Here is a 17041-nt window from a genome sequence, read left to right as displayed (position 1 = left end):
TGAAGATCTTAATTTTATAACTTGGCACACAGCAAAGAAATACAAATAGGAAACAGAACACCAATTTTAGAACTAGAAGGAACTGTAATATTCAAGAGACTTCTGATAGTGAATAACAAAAGGCCAGGGCTTAAATAAATGCTGTACAAGGCCTGTTTAATTCTACTGCTTTACGGGAGACAATAAGTTATGTAGTTCTTTATCACAGTTGTTCAAACAAGTGGATAAATACGGAACATAATGGAGAAATGAACACAAATTGCTGAAGAGAAATAATACTTACTAAATTAAAATAATGTTTTATCTGAATGCCTTTCATTATATCCCAGATAAAGATGTTCCCATCATGGCCCGCAGACAACATTATCCTGGAATCAAATGGGTGGTGTTCCAAAACAAACACTTCATCCACATGTCCCTTTTGAATAGGAGTAGATAAGAGATGTTACTTTTGAAATTAGCTGGAATTCTTATTTTAAAAGACTGAATGTAGAATACAATATTTGAACTATTTTTATATAAAATGCCACATTCTGAATCAGTGCTTACTGTGAGATCATGAAGTAGCTGCCCAGTATAAGAATTCCACACTTTCAGCAGATGATTGTTCACAGCAGTAACCACCAACGTATCATTTTTACTCCAAGCTATCATGGTCACTTTTGGCTTCAAAAATCTGTCCTCTTCTGAACACAAATCACTATTTCAAATAAATTAAACCATTTCAATACATTAAAACTTTTTTAAAAAAAATGTTTAAAATTCTAACAAAATCAAGATAGAAGTTTAACTAATCTGCTTGCCAAATAAAAATTAAACATAAAGTATTGATCTAGAGATTTAACAAACAATTCAAGTGAAAATTTAAATTTGAGCTTGTGGAAATGCAAGTGTCAGATTATATTGGAAATCTCTTTACAGAAAAGATCAAAACAAAATGAAAATGACAGGCACTCCTTGCTCTGGAAAGTGAATGAAGCAGTAACAGCTCTTTCAAGTTTGTGTCAGATTAGCATAGAGGATGCCAGAAAATGAGAAAAATACGGTAAGCAAGCAGAAGCTGGGTGCTTCTTTCCTTTTCTTTGATAGGTGTTCCTACTTCATACTAGCAGTTCCTTGCAAGATATACCACTTTACCACTAGAGCAGCTAAGCATGCTCATGACTGTTTCCCAACAAAAACAAGCTTTACACTCCCACCCTACTTAGCAGCTTTCATTTGACTAAACAAGGTAACCATATATTACAATAATATAATTAATTTGATAGTCACTTAATGCAAATACCCCATATAAATGAAATACACTACACATACCCAGATAGCTTGTCAGCCATGTCCAACAAAACACTCTTCCACTCAGCTTGTTGGAAGCGCCATATTCGGGCTGTTCCATCTCTGCTGCCACTTATGAACCTTGGCATAAGTTTAAAAGATACTATGTGACATATAAAAGATAAGCATAGTGTTCAGATTTAAGAGGCACCTTTCAGAAGTTTTAAATATGCATGCTGCATATACAAAAATGGTATGACTGGAGAACACTATTCTCCAAAGGCTGCCTCCAACTAGTTCAAACACATTTCTCAAGGACATAGGAGAGAGTCAGCTTTGCAATCAGAAAATTCGGAAGTGAATCTAACTCCCCACAACACTCCAAAGTAAAGGAGTGCTGTATCACAACAAAATGTATTCAACACCCTCCTAACACCTAATCAATGGAATATCTTTTTCTGTGCTTTGTTTTGGTAAATAAAAATAAAAATGAGGTGCCTGTAGATAAGTGTTGTGGGTACCAGCCCCCAACAGGTGCCATGAGCAGTAAAAAAAAAAAGTGGAAGTCTTCTGTACTAGAGGGCACAATCACAAAAATCCCACTGGTCTTTCTAATCAAATGATGTTTCCTCATCCACCACTTTATGATTTCTCTCTCTCTCTCTCTCTCTCTCTCTCTCTCTCTCTCTCTCTCTCTCTCTCTCTCTAGCAAAAGAAAATTCCTGAGTGGGGCCTATACATGGGTGTCGTCAGAGAAGAGCATCAAGTTGATATGTTCTTGCACTGAGGGAAGTGATGGTGATTGCTGGCAAAAACACTAAAGAAGGGTGCAAAACAGCCTGGTAATGAGTGTTGCTGGGGTAAGAGTATGACCTGAAGAGAGTTGCAAGGGTGAGAGGCCTGGCGGGATGCATTCACTTCCCATGTCCAAGGCTACTCACCCCTGTACTAAATAAAGGTCAAACAGTGCATCTCTAAACTTTTTAGAACTGCATATCCAACGCTTTCCTACACCAATCTAGTATATGTGATCAAAAGACTTCATGCACATGCTATTTCCTGAACCAGGGCAGGAAAACTGTCGCCCTCCAGATCTTGCTGGGCTACATCTCCCATCAGCACCATCCTCACAGCACAATGGTCTGGGATGATGGGAACTAGAGCTCTACATCTGGAGGGTTACAGGCTTCCTACCCCTATCTTACACTAGGGGTGAATGACATTGAAGTCATGCTCCTCTACTCCCTTCCAAAATTGCTATCTTTGACTAGTAGGAAAACGAATAAAAAGGGGGGAAACATTTCATGGAATTTATCAGGCATTTTTAGCAATTAACCAGAACATTATTACCGGTAAATCAATTATGCTGTCTTGCAGCTACCAAAAGCCTTGAAATAGAACATTCCTCAAGATTTATAATGTAAAAATCAGACCATGCTGTGAAGGAAAAAAATGAACCTTCAGTGTGAAGAAACAGGAGTTTAGCAACATCCAGTTAAGCATAAGGCAATTTCTTATGTCTAGTCTATATGTAAGTGTGCATTGTAACTAAGATGGGAAACCTGTACACTCCTGATGTTGGGCTCAAAAATTAATTATACCTGACCACTGGCCATGCTAGATGGGCTGGTGAGAGTTCGATTCCAATGTGAATTCTGTTCCATACTAAACTGTTTTTCTGTTTTACAGTATTGCTAGATTTTCTTAGGACTCTCCAGTTTACTGGTTTTTCCACTCAGCATCTCTCAGTGTAACATACCTGTCATCATTATTAGAAAACTGGATGCTGTCAACTTTGTCCTACAAGAGAGAAAGATGTTACAATAGAATGCAAACAATGCCCATTAAATCAGTGTTTCTCAACCAGTGTGCCTCCAGATGTTTTGGGACTACAACTCCCATCATTCCTGACCACTGGTCTTGCTAGCTAGGGATGATGGGAGTTGTAGTCCCAAAACATCTGGAGGCACACTGGTTGAGAAACACTGCATTAAATCACTTCACTCCTGTTTTGTGATTAAAGGAATATTAATTATAAAGATGAAGGACCGTAACTCTACAGTGTTTTGAATTCACCCCCAAAGGCACACTCCTCCATTGTCTCCCAGGACAAACGGATGTCAACAATCGGGACTGTCCACGTATAGGAAAGAATTGGTTATTCTCCTCTTGAATTATGAGTAGGGCCAAGAATTTAAGAGCCCTGTTATATTAGTCCAAATATCCATTAATTGACCCTAGGATCCAGTTTCCCAAAGTGGTCAGCCAGATTTGTCTGGAAACCCACAATCTGGGCACGAGAGCAATTACCTTCTTCTGCTCTTGTGCCCCAGTGAACTACACAATGGTAACCTTGCATTAACTGGATTACTGTAATGCTTTCTACATGGGACGGCCTTTGAAAACGACACAAAAGCTGCAGTTGCTACAGAATATGGGGGCCAGGCTGCTAAGTGGGAAGACATACTAGAGGCCTTACAACACCCGTTTTAAAACAGAGTGGTGCCTCGCTAAACGAAATTAATTCGTTCCGACGGTGAATTCGTCCAACGAAAAATTCGTCTTGCGAGGCACCGTTTCCCATAGGAACGCATTAAAAGTTAATTAATGCGTTCCTATGGGCTCTGGGGACTGGCGGCAGTGGCGGCGCTTGCTTGCTTGGCTCCCAGGGAGACAGGCGGCAACAGCCCCACAGCTCTCCTTGCTGTCTGCAGTGAAGGGAGAGGAACGAACGGGGAGAAAGCAGCCCTTCCCGTTCGTTCCTCCCCCCCCCCCCCACTGACAGAAAGCACAGATCCCGGGTTGCCGGATCTGTCGGGCAGCGGGAGGGAAGAATGGAGGACCATCGGATCCTCCGTTCTTCCCTCCCCCCGACCGCAGATCCAGCCTTTGGCTCTGTCGGGTGGCAAGAGGGAAGAACGGAGGACCATTGGATCCTCCATTCTTCCCTCCCCCCGCCCGCAGATCCGCCAGTGCGGGGGTGTTTTGCAGGCTGCGTCCCCCTTGGCGTGGGGAAGGCAGCCGGCAAAACCGCCCCCGCATCGACGCGCTTTGGCCCCTTCACCCGGAGCCGAAGCGCACCGGTGCAGGGGTGTTTTGCAAGCTGCATTCCCCTTGGCTTGGGGAAGGCAGCCAGCGAAAACGTCCCCGCATCGGCGCGCTTCGGCTCCGGGTGATGGGGCCGAAGCGCGCCGATGCGGGGGTGTTTCGCCACCCCCCGCAAAGCAGGCTTGCTAGCCGCCGTTCCAACGGCGCCTAGCAAGCCCGCCCAGGTGAGGGGGTGGGCGGCGGGAGCAGCGCCCGAAAGGGCTCCTTTCGGGCGCTGCTCCCGCCCCCCCTCGCAACAGCAGGCTTGCTAGCCGCTGTTCCAACGGCGCCTAGCAAGCCGCTGTCGGGCGGTGGGGGGGGAAGCGCAGGATCCTCCGCTGCCCCCCCACTGCCGGGGGATCGGACGAGGCTTCTCCAGCCTCGTCCCATCCCCGCAGTGTGTGGGGCGGTGGGGGGGCACGGAGGATCCTCAGCTTTCCCCCACCACACACTGCCCGGGATCGGACGAGGCTGGAGAAGCCTCGTCCCATCCCCGCAGTGTTGGGCGGTTGGGGGGAGCGGAGCATCCTCCGCTTTCCCCCCCCAGGCGGCGAGGGGAAGAATCCACTTCTCCCCCCCTTCTTCCCGCGCTACAGCCTTTGTGTTCCGCTGTTCTCTGCCGGTTGCCCCTCACCGGCAGAGACCAGCAGAACACAAAGGGGAACGAGCTGCAGCGCAGAAAGAAGGCAAAGGAAGATCAGCTGAGAGGCAGTGACAGCTGTCAGCGCCTCTCAGCTGATCTTCCTTTGCCTTCTTCCTGTGCTGCAGCTCGTTCCTCTTTCGCTAGAGGAATGCCCTGTAGGTTTTGTGATCGGAGGTTTTTATGGCCATGCTTCGCAAGACGAAGCAGTGGCCATAGAAAAAAACCTTGTCTTGCGAGGCAACCTCCGATCGCAAAACCTATTCGTATAGCGGAAAATTAGTCTAACAGGGCATTCGTCTAGCGAGGCACCACTGTAAATGCACCGGCTACAAATACTTTTCTGGTCTAATTTCAACGTGTTGCTGATGATTTATAAAGCCCTAAACAGTGTGGAACTAATGAATTTGGACTGTGTCACAGTACACTGTTCAGCCTGCATTAACACCTTCCAGGGAGGCTCTCCTTTGCATTTCACCTTTAGGAGCTGTACATCATGTGAGGAGGCCTTCTCAATGGCAGCACTCAAGCTATAAAGCACCTTTCCTGTCTGAGGCTCATGTGGCACCAACTCTATATTTTTTCTAGTGTCAGGTCAAGACTTCATTCAGGTATTTGCATGCTGTTAAGTTTGCTGTCTAATATTGTGCTCTGCTTATTTTTTTAAGATTAGTGTTTGTTACTTATGATTGTGTATGTTGTGCAATGAATTATGTCCCCTCTCTTTGAGTGGAATACTTTATGAATATTTTAACATTATAATGTATTCATATTTATAAAACATTTAATAAACTAAATAATAAATAATCCTTTTTGAAATGGTGCTTCCAGTGGTACACATAATATTCCAAATTTAAATTATGGCATCCCGATCCTGCCTTGTTTAAAAGCAATTAACCATTGTTTCCTGGTTCAGACACAATGGAAAGCTATGGTTAAACTTTGGTTTTATGGCTTTTCTGCCCTTGCATGCAAGGGTGCATGAAGCTTGCGTTTTCTGACCTATGAAACTGAGATTCTGAATGTATAAAAGGTGGCCACTGTGCTAAGATCAAGGTTTTACGTTCACACAAAGCCTTTAACAAAACCAATCTGTTAACAGTACAATTTGTTCCATCCCTAATTATGTCAACTGCAGTAACCTGGATTTTAAGATCAGTTCTTAAGTCTGCATCAGTCACCGATTTTAGAACAGCTTCTTTCAATGTGAAAATATATATAATTAAAAGAGAAGTTCTTTTAAAGTTTACATTGAATTACTTACAGCATGGCTCTTTAGCTCTGCAACTTTTTCAGGTGTTTCAGAACCAAAGTAATATATTCTGATAACATGGTCAGTACTTCCAGTTGCTAAGAACATCCCACCTGAAAATTTAAACAGTAGTTTAGAATGCTAACAGGCAGGAAGCTATAAAAATATGGATTGGATCCAAATGGGTTACTTGCACTTAAGTCCCACTGATTGCAAAAGGACTGAAGTTCAACCAGCTTAATCTGGACTCAACCCATTATTTCTAGAACTCATATACAGTCATACCTCGGGTTACAGATGCTTCAGGTTCTGTATTTTCGGGTTGGGCACCGCACCGAACCCAGAAATACCGGAACGGGTTACTTCCGGGTTTCGGTGCTCTCGCCTTCGCAGAGAACCAAATCACGACCCGTGCGTGCGCAGACGCAGCGCTGCGGCTTGCGAACATGCCTCCTGCACGGATCATGTTCGCAACCCGACCGTCCACTGTAACTACTTATAACACTGAAAGTCTATCTCTAGATGATGATGAATGCCTAGCCATCAATGCTTAACAACTGAAAAGGTATTCTGCTTCAATTAAAGCCTTTTTAATTTGTAAAGTCCCATACAGTCTGAATTCTGTATAATATATGAAGAAGGTACATTACCATCACTATAAGAAGTAATACTTTTTACATGCTTTACCAAAAGCAAAATAAAAATCTTTATGGTTTCTCAACTGAAGACAGAACAACCTGCTTCATTAGCATGTATACTTACCAACACTAAATGAAGAACAAAGCATTTGAACTCCAGGTCTAGGTTTTTCTGTGAATTTCAGTGGCCGGTTACTTTAGAAACAAAAACAAGTTTTAAAAATACATTTTTTTAAAAGTACAATAAATTCCACAAAGATATTCATTTTAGAAAATACAACAATAAAGCCTGCTTCAAATTTCTTCATGCATCTAGATGTTGCAGAAAAGTTGCAGTATCATCTTTATTTTGCTTACTTCTCAACAGTATTATTAATTTCATTTCTATACCGCTTTAGATTTTCAAGAAAAGGATCTCAACAGACTATTACCTGTTTTGAAGCTCACACTTTATTTTCTATGTCACAATATAAAATTAGATCTGACAGAACTAAAATGCATTGCATCATGAGAGAACTTAAAGATGGTTACATACTTGAATTTCATAGAAATGGTATCCCATTGCCAGAAGCAAATTGTTCCATCAGCACCTGTGGAAGCCATGTAGCGCACTGAGTCTTTGGCCAATGGACTAAACTGTAAGTTAAAACCAATTGAAAGTTACTGTGCAACTTAAAGGAAACAGGATAACAACAATATGCAGTGACATTCACTGTCTAAAATTTACTTTTAGTTTTTAAGCCAAGTTTCCTTTGCATGCATCTTCTACAAAAATATTCAAAAGTAATTTTACTAAAGATCAAATGTTAAATTTCACTTAAGGCAAACAAGTTATAAACTGAGAACCAGTCATACTTTTCTATTACATACATTTACTTGGCATTAATACACATACACCATGCATAATTTATACAATGCTAATGTTATACTATGGGAATAAGACATAGTATAATGATGTACAATGTGATTGAATAAAGCTGAGCATGAATAAAACTGAGCAAAATATCAGAAAGCAAAACTAAACAAAAATGAAACCATGATAATACAATACCAGTACAAGAGGAGACAGTGAATACTGTACCTTAGAAATGACTACTTAAGTCTCACACTGGATGCTTTTGTATTACCAGCCTCTATAAAGGACTTCTTTACACATCAATCGGTAGCACGTGTGTCACTGCTACTGTATACACACAGCTGGGAGTTGTGGAAAAACCAGGTACATGTGCTATAACACCTGGAAAAACACATGCACTGCCACTGTGCCAACAGCTTTTGAGCTGGAAGCTGCATAACTGATGCATAACATATGCATTAGTTTCCTGTCATTTAATCTTCTATGAGGAGACTAATCTAGTACTGAACGCTGCAAAAACTGATGATCTGCACCTATGCAAACAATTTCACTCAGATTTCCCAAACTTATATTCATCTTCGTTTACAAGTACAATGGTACCTCGGTTTAAGAAAAGCCCTGTTTATGAACTATTCAGGATACGAACTCCACAAAACCGGAAGTAGTGTTCCGGTTAGCAAACTTTACCTCGGTCTATGAACAGAAGCCGAACAGTGGAAGGGCACCAGCGGCGGGGGGCCTCATTAGGGAAAGCACACCTCGGTTTAAGAACGGACTTCCGGAACGGATTATGTTTGTAAACCCGCAATACAAATGCCTCGCGCAACGAAAAACTCACAAAACGAAAGCGTCTTGTGATGTTTTCGACGCTTCGCAAGACAAAGTTTTTTATGGCTGCAAGACGAAGGTTTTCGGCAGTGGTTTTTTGTTTGTTTTTTTGCCGCGGCAAACCGCGCTTCGCAAGACAAAAAATCTCGCTAGACGAAGCGACTCACAGAATGAATTACTTTCGTCTTGCGAGGCACCACTGTACCACTGTATAATTTTATTTTACGATACGAGCAAAACAAAATACAGGTTGTTTACCGAATCTCCAATAATTCACAGTGGGAGAAACAGTTTTTGCCTCATTTTGCAGAAAACTTATAAATTAGTGTCCCAAGTATAGCAGAAAAAGGCTCAACTTTTTAAAAACATTGGAGTATACATTAGCGCATGTTTCACACAAAAACAATCAACATCCAGCTAGCTAAAAACTTACCTGCAAAGAAGTAATTGATCCTGTGTGTCCTTGCAGAACAGCAATCGGAGCACATGTTCTGAGGCACCATACTCTGATAATTTTATCACAACTGCCAGCAGCAATCATTGTGTTTTCATAGTTTACTGCCATATCAGAGATTTCTGCTGAATGGCCTCTCAGTGTAGCAAGTAACCGACCATTGTGTGTGGACCAAATCTTAACCAAACAGTCATCCGACCCCTTAAAGAGAGAAAAAAATACATATTAAGCTGAAAGGCACATTAGAGAAGTCTGAAATATGGCTTAAAAACAAATAAGCAAAAAAAAAACCCCAAAAAACACCATAAAGACCCACATACAAAAGCATCAAGAATTCCAAAAGTCAGTTGAGATAAATTAGTAGCAATACTGCTGGATTATCATCATCTATGAATCAGTCTAGCTAAAACAAAGAACAAGTGTGCGAGAGAATGTTTGTTATAGTGCTTCTTTTCTATTCATTGAACATTCATGAAGTTTACCATGCTGCTTTACCGAAAAGTAGACTAAAATATTGCTGTGTGACAGAACACACTAAAATATGCATTACATTTCTGATTACTGTTTGTGAGCACTCAGTAACTCAAGAGCAAAACCACTTTTAAAAAACAGAAGTGTTATCCACAAATACATCAGAAATTTCTCTTTACCAATGTATAAATAATTATAATATTATTTTTAATTTTGTAAGTTTTTTAAATCCAGCCTTCACCATAAGGTCCCAGGTCAGGGTAAAACTGAAAATTATAAAAACAGGTGAAAACATTACATCTATATACCATTCTACACAAAACCACTCTAAACAGAACAGAAAATAAATTCGGCAAAAATACACATCTATTTTAGAGAAATAAAATATAAATAATTTCAAGGGACAGACATCAAAAAGCAGCAACCAAAAGAGTAAGCGAAAAATTGTCACAGAAGTAGCTGTTTACCTCTCAATGCATGTAAATACATTAACAGAGATGGGTGGTTCTGCTACAGTTCAGTTTTTCCTACAGGGGACAAAATTTCAGAATGCACAGAAACTCACAGTGAATATCCTGTGCCCAGTCCTATCAAATACCACACAGTAAACTGCCGAGAGGTGACCAAGAATTCTTCTGTGCATCTTCATATGCTGGTACATGTTGCCTTGGAATATAGAACTGGATCTTGTACATCCGGTCAACTGTTTTGCATAATTTACTTCCACTAGAAGAGAAATAAGTCAAACATTCATTAAGGATTTTTCAAAAAGACATCACGCCGATGTAAACCTGAATTTAAGGCAATTATGATGGTCGGAGTACTCTTAAAACAACTTCAAAACAGTGACATAGGAAACTGCCCTACACCAGGTCAAACTATTTGTCTATCTAGCCCAGTCTACTGAAACAGCAACTCTCTGGGATCTCATGGCAGAACCATCTGCCACTTGATCCTTTGAACTGGAGATGCTAGGGTTAGGATCTGGAACATACTCTGAGCTATCACAAATATGTTCCTTTCATTGCGTTTCAACTAATAAAAAATCCTGAATGTTTATCCATCATATTTCCTTCTTTCTAGGTGGCAAAGGCCACCTGCATGCATGATGCACCTATTTCTTTATGTGTGCTGTGGCATAATTAAAAATAGGCAATAAGCCTTACCCACTTTTCTCAGGAATCCCTACTCATGTTTCACTTTCCCTTGCAAAGGCATAAACTTTGTGGAGGCATGTATTCCCCCATGAAATGGGAGACAGGAAGCCCTTTGCTGCTACTGCACTGTCATGCACATCAGCTGGGAAGGAGCCTGCTGGAACCACAGTAACCAGTTGTGCAGCTCTTCCTGCTCCCTAGAGAGCCCAGGGCTCAGGGGAACTTTTCCTTTCTCCCAGGTTCAGCTGAGCCTGCCTTTGTCCTCCTCCCCTGTTGAAATTGGGGGGGAGGGGGAAGAGAGATCCACCAGAACAAAAAGGGAACGAAGCTTCAAAATAAGGGGGAATTGAAAGAGAAAGAAAAACAAGAAAAATAAGGCGGAAGTCAATGAAATTAGGCACTGATTTATGTCAGTGCCAAGCTCAAAAGACAGGAGAATGCAAAATCCCTCAACAAGCATCTACATCTGATCCTGCCTGCCCAGTCAGAGGAGAGGAGCAATCCCAGTGTTAAAGCTGTCCTCCCATGAGCCTCTGGGGAATGTCCACCTCAAATGACTATGTGGTGTTGCAGAAGTATATTATAATATAATATAAACAGCTGGGAAAAGGACAAAATTTGCTGTAGGAGTTGTACCCTGTAGGAGTTGCTTCTCCCATTATTTTACTTTTAAGTAAAGTTCAGCATAACTAATACCAGCTATTTTAATATATAAGCATTAGTATGAACATATAGTAATAGTTTGTTCCAATCTTTCATGCTATGAATTATTTCCTTATTTTACAGTTTCAGTTTCTTGCCCCTACTGTAGCAGGGCACAAAAAACAAAACAGTCAGTACAAAACAAAGAAACCAGAAGTGAAAAAACTGAGAACATAGAAGGTTAACAAGCGAAAGATACACTTACCAAAACTTGGTGCTTTATCACAGTTAACAGGAATTTCTGGGGGTCTTCCTCTATGAAGGGTAGCAATGACTGAGCTTTTCCAAATGGGATTTCTGGAATCTGCAAATTGCATTTCAGTTGAATGCAGAGTTACTCAGAAAATTTATTCAAACACCATTTCAAATTTTAAGAGTCTTAAATGATTAAAAAGTTCACTGGTTTAACGAGAAGCATGTTACACCTGCCTTTAGTATTTTAAAACTCCAATCAATGGCTCTATCAATAACATATTGAACTAAGGACTTCTGTACTTTTGGGGACATTCTATATCAAGCATTAGTTACAGCACAACGGTTTCAAGAGTTTTATGTTTTACAAACCCCAAGCGCCAGCCCCTGACTGCAGGATATGGTATCCTGATCATTCACTAAAATGAACATTCAGTGTGCCCACTTGGTTGATTTAGCATTTTCCTGTTTTATGTTCCTTAACTATTTCTCTACTCATTTCTCCAATTATGAATATTTATTCTTGATAACCAAGGATATTTCCTCTTCACTTTATGAAAAGAAACAGTTGGCTCTTGGCCATTAGCTGACCCTAGAGATGCAACCAACATATACACAAATGAGCTGCCATAAGGAGATGTTTTGCATTGCTAGCTACTCTGTGTTCTTAAATGAGAAAAATGAGGAAAGAGCAGTTGTGTAATACATGGAGAAACATAAGCAAAGTACAAAGCAGTTTCACTCCACAGGTTGTCAGCCAAGTATTTCTAGGTTTCTCGCTCAGATCCCCCCCTCAAAACTGTTACAACTACAGCAGATTTAAATTTTCTTTCTACTGCTGGTCATGCACTTGGTGATAGCATAATTTCAGAAATCTCAGGCTGAGCTACCCCCCCCCCCGAAGTATGGTTCAACAACATTTGGGATGTGGCTATCTCAGAATGACTAAGGGCTTAGAAAGGTAGTTACAAAGAGACACCTGTTGAAACCTGTCCCCTTTCTTTTCATATGTAAGGGAAGGTAACAATTCTCTCCCACCATTTGTCTCTGGAGAACCTATATTAACTATTAATGTCTTAAGAATCTGCTTGAAATGACACTAAAAACTCAAAAGTAATGTTGTTTGTGGAGATGGTATTACATAACTAGACTTGTAATCCCACCCCCATGAAAAAAATGTATACCACCCTTTATTTGAAGATCTCAGATGTCTGTTTGCAGCAGATAATTGTATTCTACATAAGGTTTTCTTTTGAACCCCTAGAATAAACCTCTAAACCAAAATATCAATAACCACTATGTCTGTGAAAGGAGGAGCTCAAAGTAGGATATGCGCTGACAGCATGTATTAAATGGGTGACAAGTTCATGCATCCTAGTCTTGTACAAATGCAAGGTTCATATATAGTCACTAGAATTTAACACACCATGCCACATTAAAAAGTCAAAATATACCTTTTGCGGTTCGCAGTAACGACTGCTTGCCTGTACCCAATAGAGAGTTCACTCTCGGAATGCTGGGTGGAATCTCTTTATCCAGTAAAGGGCCAATCCGCCTGCAAATTTGCAGCAAGTGATCAGGAGCCACATGCTTGTTAGACAAGACCTTACACACAAATAGGATTAAAACAAGTTAATATAACCTAATTCAAAAATAACAATTATTTACAAAAGGCCTATGCTTTTAATTGCTAACTAAATCATTTCAATATTGCTTTTATTCCAATGTTTTGCTTTTTGTTTCAATTCTAGTTTTTTTGCTACTATTTTGTTGTAAGTTACTTTAGAAAATTCAAAAATTGAATGGCAAACAAGTAGATGAACTAGTGTTTCATATTACAGTATACTGCAATTGTAAGTCCAACTTAACTTTGGACTATTTAATCTACGGTATGAGCTTTCCCATTCACTTAAATGTCTTGAAGTTCAAACTACAACTTTTTACTCCCCAGTCCTCAGCACTGGTACCTGCTGCAGTGAACAGGAGTTTTGTTTTATGATCCAGTTTATTTTAACTGTGGCTTAAATGAGGTACCAACCAGACCTGCAGTAACACTAAGCCATGCTTTCTCCTTCCACCTTCATTACATCAATTTTAATTTGACTATAACCTCTTCCATTTTTCATCTAGCATGAATCTGATGAAGTTATATGCATGTTACTGTTAAACTAGAGCAATGCATTATTCTCTCAAACAAGTTACCCCCCCTAAAAAAGATCCTGATGTTATAGCTTGAATCCTGTTCCAAGGTGCAATTCTCTAGATCAGTTTTCCCCAACCTTTTTCCTACCGTGGCCACCTTCCCACCTTGTTTCCTTCCTGTGGCACCCATGGGCATAGCCAAGGGGGGGACAGGGAGCAGCTGCCCCCCAATAAGTAAAAATCAATACAAACCTGAAGCTCTCCCTTCCCCAACCACAGCCTGCCCCCTAAATAAAATCCTGGCTATGTCCATCCCTCCCCGTCCTACCAGTAGAAAAGTAGTTATTTTAATGTTTTGTTTGTAAACACAACATTTTATTTATGCTTTTTATAATTTATACAAAATACAATTACCTAAAATGCCTCCATGACAGATGGCCACCCAACCTCTGCTTAGAAACCTCCAAGGAAGGAAAGTCCAGAACCTCCCAAGGGAGATCCATCTTCCAGGTATTATTAAAAGTAAACAACACTTATTTGACCCCAGTTATCTGACACAGCGTTTCCGTGCACTGCTCTGGTTCACCAGAAGCGGCTTAGTAATGCTGGCCACATGACCTGGAAGCTGTACACTGGCTCCCTCGGCCAATAAAGCGAGATGAGCGCCACAACCCCAGAGTCCGTCACGACTGGACCTAATGGTCCGGGGTCCCTTTACCTTTATCTGACACAGAGGGGAAATCCTACAGATACTGTCCAAAAGGTGCACAGGGAGAATTTTAAAAAGCAAGTGGTCCTCACTGACCTGACCGAAAAAGATCTTATTGTTCAGAGGAGCCCTGGCTGCCTATAGCCCCACACACGCTTACATGGCCCACTAAACTCATCACGGCTTTCTTCCGAGTACACTTAGTTATTTACTAGATGCAAGTTTAAAATTTTAAAAGATGATGCTGTTAAGGTGCTACACCCAATATGCCAGCAAGTTTGGAAAACTCAGCAATGGCCAGAGGATTGGAGAAGATCAGTCTACATCCCAATTCCAAAGAAGGGCAGTGCCAAAGAATGCTGCAACTACCGCACAATTGCGCTCATTTCACACGCTAGCAAGGTTATGCTTAAAATTCTACAAGGCAGGCTTAGGCAGTATGTGGACCGAGAACTCCCAGAAGTGCAAGCTGGATTTCGAAAGGGCAGAGGAACCAGAGACCAAATAGCAAACATGCGCTGGATTATGGAGAAAGCTAGAGAGTTCCAGAAAAACGTCTACTTCTGCTTCATTGACTATGCAAAAGCCTTTGACTGTGTCGACCACAGCAAACTATGGCAAGTTCTTAAAGAAATGGGAGTGCCTGATCACCTCATCTGTCTCCTGAGAAATCTCTATGTGGGACAAGAAGCTACAGTTAGAACTGGATATGGAACAACTGATTGGTTCAAAATTGGGAAAGGAGTACGACAAGGTTGTATATTGTCTCCCTGCTTATTTAACTTATATGCAGAATTCATCATGCGAAAGGCTGGACTAGATGAATCCCAAGCCGGAATTAAGATTGCTGGAAGAAATATCAACAACCTCAGATATGCAGATGACACAACCTTGATGGCAGAAAGCGAGGAGGAATTAAAGAACCTTTTAATGAGGGTGAAAGAGGAGAGCGCAAAATATGGTCTGAAGCTCAACATCAAAAAAACCAAGATCATGGCCACTGGTCCCATCACCTCCTGGCAAATAGAAGGGGAAGAAATGGAGGCAGTGAGAGATTTTACTTTCTTGGGCTCCTTGATCACTGCAGATGGTGACAGCAGTCACGAAATTAAAAGACGCCTGCTTCTTGGGAGAAAAGCAATGACAAACCTAGACAGCATCTTAAAAAGCAGAGACATCACCTTGCCGACAAAGGTCCGTATAGTTAAAGCTATGGTTTTCCCAGTAGTGATGTATGGAAGTGAGAGTTGGACCATAAAGAAGGCTGATCGCCGAAGAATTGATGCTTTTGAATTATGGTGCTGGAGGAGACTCTTGAGAGTCCCATGGACTGCAAGAAGATCAAACCTATCCATTCTTAAGGAAATCAGCCCTGAGTGCTCCCTGGAAGGACAGATCGTGAAGCTGAGGCTCCAATACTTTGGCCACCTCATGAGAAGAGAAGAATCCTTGGAAAAGACCCTGATGTTGGGAAAGATTGAGGGCACTAGGAGAAGGGGACGACAGAGGACAAGATGGTTGGACAGTGTTCTCGAAGCTACGAACATGAGTTTGACCAAACTGCGGGAGGCAGTGCAAGACAGGAGTGCCTGGCGTGCTCTGGTCCATGGGGTCACGAAGAGTCAGACACGACTAAACGACTAAACAACAACAACAACAGATGCAAGTCAGCAGCACAGGATGACCCCGCTCAGCTAGGGGCTGAGGTGGATTTCAACCCCTGGTGGGCCACCTGCTTACCTGCTTGTTTGGCCAAGCAGATAACCAGCCAATCAGGATTTATTTATTTAAAAAATGATTTATTTTTTTCTTCCACTTCCACTTCTCACTACCCTCTATGGCTATCCTCATGCTGCTAATCCCCATTTACACGATTTTCACCTGGGGCCCCCTTGGAATATCCTGGGGCCTCCCAGGGGGCCATATGGGAAACACTGCTCTAGACCATAGCTGCCAACTCCTAGGGGCAGAGGTCCCTTCTTTCCCACCCCACAACTGACGGGCACTGCCATTCAAATAATGTGTGCGCACTGTGCCTTGTAACTGATTATGATGGGCAGGGCTTACATGTGTCCCTCCCCCAATATTTTATTCAAGTTGGCACCCCTGCTCTAGATATTCCACTTACTCAAACAAAATTTCCTTGCAAGTATCCATTTAATATTTCTGTAAGCATTTAATGTAGTACAGCAGCAATATACTTTTAGTATGTATGAATGAATGATTTATTACAATCAGAGACGAGTTTATGAAAACACATTTGGGGGAAGAATGCCGGAGGACAAAACATACATATAAAACATTGAACAATGGTAAAAAATACTGTTTATACATGCAATAAGCATATACTTAAAAACTTTAAGATAAGCAGCCACAGAGAACTGACCCTGGGTCGCTCGCGGAATCATGTTTAGGGATTTTCTAACGAACTAGTTTGGATCAGAGGAAGGTCTATGCCTGCAGATCTGAACACAGAATCTGGCAACCATCTGGGTCGTCTTCTGATCTTTGCCTAACAGGAGCAGGTCGAATTTTTTGCTTTTCCGGGAGGTCAATATACTTTTAGTATTTAAAGTCTATGAAAACTTTTTCCATTTCTCTCAACTGATTACATTATATCTATCATTTCCTTTTCAGACCC

At 41.4% G+C, this 17041-nt stretch overlaps 1 protein-coding gene across 2 annotated transcripts in view; it reads right to left on the bottom strand.

The window, feature by feature from the left end:
• Positions 1-17041, bottom strand: part of BRWD1 (bromodomain and WD repeat domain containing 1) — a 53075-nt gene that overhangs the window by 33846 nt on the left and 2188 nt on the right. Inside the window, exons 5-15 of one of the 2 annotated variants that reach the window (XM_035114784.2) lie at positions 13004-13154; positions 11563-11661; positions 10064-10224; positions 9007-9228; positions 7425-7525; positions 7014-7084; positions 6264-6364; positions 3032-3072; positions 1315-1413; positions 550-700; positions 284-418 (exon numbers count right to left, since the gene is read on the bottom strand). In XM_035114784.2, coding sequence (XP_034970675.1) covers positions 284-418; positions 550-700; positions 1315-1413; positions 3032-3072; positions 6264-6364; positions 7014-7084; positions 7425-7525; positions 9007-9228; positions 10064-10224; positions 11563-11661; positions 13004-13154 — 1332 coding nt within the window. Of the gene's footprint in view, positions 1-283; positions 419-549; positions 701-1314; positions 1436-3031; positions 3073-6263; positions 6365-7013; positions 7085-7424; positions 7526-9006; positions 9229-10063; positions 10225-11562; positions 11662-13003; positions 13155-17041 lie in introns of those variants that run through there. The other variant, XM_035114785.1, reaches the window with a different exon arrangement.

The sequence above is a fragment of the Zootoca vivipara genome, chromosome 4 (genome assembly GCF_963506605.1).
Source record: "Zootoca vivipara chromosome 4, rZooViv1.1, whole genome shotgun sequence".
NCBI classification, from domain to species: Eukaryota; Metazoa; Chordata; class Lepidosauria; order Squamata; family Lacertidae; genus Zootoca; species Zootoca vivipara.
This window is presented reverse-complemented; position numbering and strand designations above follow the sequence as displayed.